This window comes from Moschus berezovskii, chromosome 25 (assembly GCF_049115385.1).
Source record: "Moschus berezovskii isolate FMDL1 chromosome 25, NW_MosBer_1.0, whole genome shotgun sequence".
Lineage (NCBI taxonomy): Eukaryota > Metazoa > Chordata > Mammalia > Artiodactyla > Moschidae > Moschus > Moschus berezovskii.
Genome location: NC_142484.1, coordinates 5,798,732 through 5,804,655, shown reverse-complemented (window position 1 = coordinate 5,804,655; position 5,924 = coordinate 5,798,732). Strand labels below are relative to the sequence as shown.

Here is a 5,924-nt window from a genome sequence, read left to right as displayed (position 1 = left end):
GCCGGAAGAGCCCTGGAGAGGAAGGGGTAACCCCCCCCCCACGCACTTGGGAGGGGCCCCCAGCGGGTTGCTGAAGCTGTGGCTGAGGAGGAAGTGAGAGCAGGAGGTGAGGTGCAGCAGGGAGGTAAGCTGGGCTGCTGGGAACAGGGGCTGGGCCTGGGTCTCCGGTAGGGGCCTGGCCTTTCTGCCCCTCTGGGCCTGTGTCCCACCCCCACCCCACAGGAGCAGAGGGGACCGAAGGGATGCGGTGCGATACCCTGCAACCTGTCCTCTTTGACCAGGCGGGCAGGTCCTGGGGCTGAGGCCTGGCTGGAGAGGTATCCTGGCCCCAGGCTGGCCAGGAGCCCCCATTCACGCTGGTTGTCCCCACATCTTGCATCCTGTGGCACCAGGGGTCGGTGACGCCATGGCCCAGGCCCTGGGCGAGGACCTGGCGCAGCCTGGCGAGCTGCAGGATGACTCCAGCTCTTTGGGGTCCGACTCAGAGCTGAACGGGCCCGGCCCGTATCGCCAGGCTGACCGCTACGGCTTCATTGGGGGCAGTACAGCAGAGCCAGGGTAAGCGGGGAAGGCATGAGGGGTTACGGGGTGCTCGGCCTAATGGTGGAGGCTGAGAGCTGAATTCTAGAGTGAGACCCAACCTCAAGGGTCCTGGAAGGGTCTGAGGACTCAGCTAGTATCACCTGTTCTCGGGTTCTAGATGGAATCAAGGTTGGCAGGGCTGTGGGGGGTGGGTCCCTGTGTGTCTCTTACTCCCAGTCTCTGAGGGTTCCCAGAGGGACTGAACCCACTTCTCCTTTCAATCCGGCCCAGGAATCCCGAGGTCATAGAACCTCCACTTCTTCCTCTACCAGTCCTCCCCTTCCCCAGGTGCTGATAGGAAGACAAGTTCGGAGATAGGGAGGTCACACCGCCATCAGAGGCAGACTCAAGTTTAGAGAAGACTCCTGGTTTCTAGCTCTTGGGCTCTGTCTACTCAACTTCCCCGAAGAGTTGTCTATGTCCCCATCCTGGGGGACAGTCAACCAGCCCCTCCCCCAACACACACCTACACACCCTCTTCAGTATCTCCTGCTTCCGCCCACATCGGAGCCACATCCTTTCCTGTCCCCATGACAACCACTGGCAACTCCTAGGTGACAGGTCACTCCCCACCCCAGAGATTCCCAGAGATCTCCAGGGTCAAGGGTTGGGCTCAGCCAGGTAGCAAAAAAGGTGGCGGATGTGGCTGTCCTGTTTCTGGACACCTGTGCCGTGTGTCCCCAGGCCGGGTCACCCTCCTGCAGACCTCATCCGCCAGCGGGAGATGAAGTGGGTGGAGATGACTTCACACTGGGAGAAAACCATGTCTCGGCGGTACAAGAAGGTGAGAGGAGAGTGGTCCCACGTGGGCCTCCTTGGCTCATCCCCCTTTGCCTGGCAAAATTCAGCCTCCTGTGTCCCAGCACCTTCTGCCTTCACTCCCTGCTTCTCACGGAGACTCTTGCGCGATAGCAGATTGTGCCTGAGGTCTGCCGAAAGGGGCAGAGGTATCTGGCACGGCTGGCCTAATGGGATGCCCTGGCTTCATCCGCAGGTAAAGATGCAATGCCGGAAAGGCATCCCCTCGGCCCTGCGGGCCCGGTGTTGGCCCCTTCTGTGCGGGGCTCACGTGTGTCAGAAGAACAGCCCCGGCACTTACCAGGTGAGGGGACCAGCGGAGGTCCCAGTCCCCTCCCCTAGCCCTTCACCCCTCTGGGCCTTCACCTCCACCTTCTCGCCCACCCGCAGAACCTGGCTGAGGCCTCGGGAGACCCACAGTGGATGGAAACCATCGGCAGGGACCTGCACCGCCAGTTCCCACTGCATGAGATGTTTGTGTCACCCCAGGGTCACGGGTACGAGGCCGGGGATGCCAGGGACCCCCAGCCCCCAAACCCCCAGGCGCTTTGGCCAAGTCCCCGACCCTGGCTTTATGTCTTTGCATCTCAGAGGACCCAGCAAGGCCCCTGAGGGGCTGAGGCCTGGGCAGGGGCTGCCAGAGGGTGCGGGAGGGATGCCCAAAGGACTGGCCCCTGATGGGGTCTTCTGGCACAGGCAGCAGGGGCTCCTGCAGGTACTGAAGGCCTACACCCTGTACCGGCCAGAGCAGGGCTACTGCCAGGCCCAGGGCCCCGTGGCCGCTGTGCTGCTCATGCACCTGCCCCCAGAGGTGAGTGCCCTCAGCCCTGCGGCAGGGACCCCACCCCCGGGGACTCTGACTTCAGTTACTGAGACCCTGGACCCCCAACTCTAGTGACCTAGGGACCAAGGCATCCTGTGCCCTGGACCGTGACCGCCCCCCATCCTCTGGAACTCTGGCCTCCGGGATCTAGGATCCTCAAGCCCCACGCAGACCTGTCCTAGTGAGCCAGGGCCTCATGATTGCCAACCTCAGTGGCCGTCAAGCCCAATGACCTTGATTCCAGGAATATCGAACCCTGACCCCTGACCTTTGGCCCAATGATCTAAAAGCCTGGATGTTATCACCTTGACGTTATGACCCCTGATTCTGAACCTTGTGACCATGATCCCTGACCCCAATGACCCCAAGAATGCAAGACTTGAGCTTTGGGACCTCTGCTACCCTTGACCAGTGAGCCCCCACCCTGCGACCCTCAAATTCAGCCCTCTGAGCCCTGTGACTTCCGACCCCTACACCCCTTGGTAGGCCTCTTTCTAGGCAACAGGAAGCTTTTAGGTAAAACCCACCCCCTGCCCCAACCCCACCACCAGCACTGAGAGCAGGCTCCTGGCTCCAGAGTCACCCCAGATGGTGTCCAGGCCCTCCCCTGTACCCCCCCCCCGCCCTGTGGTCCCCTCTGCAGTGGGCACTCAAGGCCTGTGCCCACCCCCAGGAGGCCTTCTGGTGCCTGGTACAGATCTGCGAGGTTTACCTCCCCGGCTACTACGGGCCCCACATGGTGAGAGGCAGGGATGGGGTCCTAGGGCACAGGGGGAGGGCTGGGCGGGAGCCTGGGGCCTGGGGGGCACAGGGGACATCAGCGGCCGTGCTGATGGACGTGGCCGCAGGAGGCTGTGCGGCTGGACGCCGAGGTGTTCATGGCCCTGCTTCGACGGCTGCTCCCACGCGTGCATAAGCACCTGCAGAAGGTGGGCGTCGGGCCCCTGCTCTACCTGCCTGAGTGGTTCCTGTGCCTCTTCGCCCGCTCCCTGCCCTTCCCCACGGTGCTGCGTGTCTGGGATGCTTTTCTCAGCGAGGGTGAGTCGGGGGCCGGCCAGGTGGGCGGGGCAGGAGGGGGGTGCCTGGTGGGCACAGAGGGCGGAGGCGCCAGCTCCGCTCTGTCCCACCGCCACCGCCGACCCTGATCTGGGGCCTGGGTGCTGGGGTGTGCCGAGGGTAACCCGCTGTTGGCCAATGGGAGGAACAGCAGCCCCCGCCCCAAGCAGTGAGATCACCACAGGGAGAGCACAGCATCCTCGTGGGGGAGGGCTGGAGTCAGGGAGGCTTCCCCGAGGTCGATGGGGCAGGAGCTGGCGAGACCACAGCAGTGGCACAGCTCGGGGACGTGGCACAGCTCGGGGATGTGGCACGGTGGGGGCACAGCAGATGGAGCCCCCTGGCCCTCAGGGTGAGCCCTCGGAGGCCAGGCGCGGCTCTGGGAGCCAAGGCCACTTGAGTGAGCGAGACCTACATTCCGGTGGGGGTGGGGATGGGAGGCGGCAGTACCAAATTAACAAGATATTTATAGATTGTCATAAGTTCCGTGAAGAAAATAAAACAAAGGACATGCCAAAGTGTAGGGGAGCAGCAGGAGAGGGCTGTTTAAATATGCTGGCGGCCGCTCCCTGGAAGAGGAAGATACACGGAGCTGATTGAAGGAGAGGCAGGCAGGGCCCTGTCCGCAGGGTCCCGGACATGGATGACTTGAGGGGTGTGGGTGTGGGGAGAGATGCCAGGCCACGAGCGGGGGGCAGCTGGGGCAAAGCTGAACTGGACTCTGGGTCTTTGGGGCTCTGCCTGGTACCCCCATCAGTGCTTGCATTCGGTTCTACATGGGTTGTCCGCCGGTTGCATGGTAGAAATCCATTAGTACGTCTACTGAGCACCTGCTGTATGCCCATTTGGCTTTAGACTGGGTTAGCATTCTAACCACGGACGTCCAAGTCACCGTCTGCTCATCCTCCCCTGCAGACTCGGACCTCGAGGGTGGGGCGGGCAGGGCCCCGTGAAGGTGGCTGAACTGCCCTTGCCTTTTGATAACGGTGATGACGTTAGTAGTCCTGTTGTCCCTTTACATGGCACGATGGTCACCAGGCCTCACTGGTCCCCTGACTGCTTTTCTCAGCAGACCCGAGGCTGCCAGGGAAGGGCTCTGAGGCTCCAGGAGCAGGCCAGAGACACGTGCATGTGCGTGCCTGCGTGTGTATGCACACGTGTGCCCTGTGCTCTTGGCTTAGGGGCGAGGAGCTCTGGCTTGAATCTTTCTAGAATCAGAAGCTCACAGATCTGAGCTGGAAAGGCTGTCACGTCACCACCCAGCCCTTCGCTGGATGGGGCGAGGAGCAGAGGCCCAGAATGAGAAGTCCCGTGTGAGGCTGTCAGCAGCCCTTGGCTCCTGGCAGGCTGCGCTGCCCATGAGCGTCAGTGGCTGCTGGGACCCACTGGCCGGTGCCCCCAGGTGGCCGACCCGCTCTCAGTCCAAGCAGCAGAGCTGCAGGAGGGTGGAAGGAGTCTGGCCAAGGACAGGTTCGGGCCCTGACTGAGAGCTGGCCCCGCACTGAGAGAGCCCCCCTGGCCTGCAGGTGTGAAGGTGCTGTTCCGCGTGGGGCTGACCCTGGTGCGCCTGGCGCTGGGCACCACTGAACAGCGCCTGGCCTGCCCGGGGCTCCTGGAGACGCTCGGTGCCCTTCGATCCATCCCGCCTGCCCAGCTGCAAGAAGAGGTCTTCATGCCCCAGGTGGGTGCCCCTTGCCCGCCCCTTGCAGTGGCCCGGCAGCTCCCTGCACAGTTGGGGAAACTGAGGCCCGGAGGGAGTAGTCACGGTAAGCATGGGGCTCCGTTCTTGTCCTCTGAGCAGCAGAGAATGTGGAAACCCCAGTACTCGAGTGGTTTTTTGTGGCTCCCTTCGTCTGTCTCTTTGTCTGTCAGCCCCTCAGCCCTCAGCCACTTCCTGGGGCTGTGCACTGCCCGCCCTGCGGGGATCTCATCGTTTCCTGCCCTCCCCCAGGCTCAGTATCAACCGCTCCCTGCAGGTGCATGGCGTGGCCCTGTCCGAACAGGACCTGCAGCGGGAGATCAAGGCCCAGCTGGCCCAGCTGCCCTCATCGGCATCCGAGCCACCCCCGAGGCCGCAGGCCCGCCTGCCTGGGGCCCCGGCCATCTTTGAGGCCCAGCAGCTGGCAGGAACCCGGGGGAGCCCCCGGCCCGAGGTGCCGCGCATCGTGGTACAGCCCCCAGAGGAGACCCAGCCGCCCCGGCGCAAGCCCCAGACCCGAGGCAAGACTTTCCACGGGCTGCTGACCCGGTCCAGGGGCCCCCCTATCGAGAGCCCCGCCAGGTCCCATCGAAGCTCCACCTCCTTCCTGGACACCCGATTCTGAGGGTAGGTCCCACTTCTGAGGGTACCACAGACTCAGGGTCCCCCCGATCCCAACTGCCTGAACGGTGGATGCCAGCCTCGAAGGGGGCACCGCACTTTACATTGGGGGTTGGATGCCTCGCTCCTTTCCCGTGGACTGCCTCAGGCCTGAGGAGGACGGAAGGGTGCAGAGTGGGGTTTGGGGACCCAGGACGTCCTCCACCCACAGGGCTGCCCCAGTGCCTGGGCCCTTGGACTCATCAAGCTCGCACTGGAGGAGTGTGCGAGAAAGGGCACTGGCTGGGCCACGGGGACCCCAAAAGGCTCCTGAGGGGCCTGGAATAAAGTCTGAAGGGAAGCCTG

The 5,924-nt window shown here is 63.3% G+C and overlaps 1 protein-coding gene across 3 annotated transcripts; it reads left to right on the top strand.

Moving 5' to 3' along the window:
- TBC1D10C (TBC1 domain family member 10C) lies at window positions 1–5,924 on the top strand. 3 transcript variants are annotated; one of them, XM_055415391.2, is made up of 10 exons: window positions 1–124; window positions 393–558; window positions 1,267–1,366; window positions 1,577–1,684; window positions 1,771–1,877; window positions 2,077–2,191; window positions 2,877–2,942; window positions 3,052–3,241; window positions 4,786–4,940; window positions 5,236–5,924. In XM_055415391.2, exons 2-10 carry the CDS (start codon window positions 407–409, stop codon window positions 5,581–5,583), a joined length of 1,341 nt encoding a protein of 446 aa, XP_055271366.1. In that variant the 5' UTR covers window positions 1–124; window positions 393–406; the 3' UTR covers window positions 5,584–5,924. The 3 variants fall into 3 exon arrangements, with proteins under 3 accessions (XP_055271366.1, XP_055271365.1, XP_088688140.1); XM_055415390.2 differs by having other exon boundaries at window positions 69–124; window positions 282–558; XM_088832014.1 differs by lacking the exons at window positions 1–124; window positions 2,877–2,942 and having other exon boundaries at window positions 131–558.

Coding starts and splice junctions, on each gene's coding strand:
- TBC1D10C (XM_055415391.2), top strand. CDS start 407: ATGGCCCAGGCCCTGGGCGAGGACCTGGCGCAGCCTGGCGAGCTGCAG. Junction 2,943..3,051: donor GCTACTACGGGCCCCACATG/GTGAGAGGCAGG, acceptor ACGTGGCCGCAG/GAGGCTGTGCGGCTGGACGC. Junction 3,242..4,785: donor GGATGCTTTTCTCAGCGAGG/GTGAGTCGGGGG, acceptor CCTGGCCTGCAG/GTGTGAAGGTGCTGTTCCGC.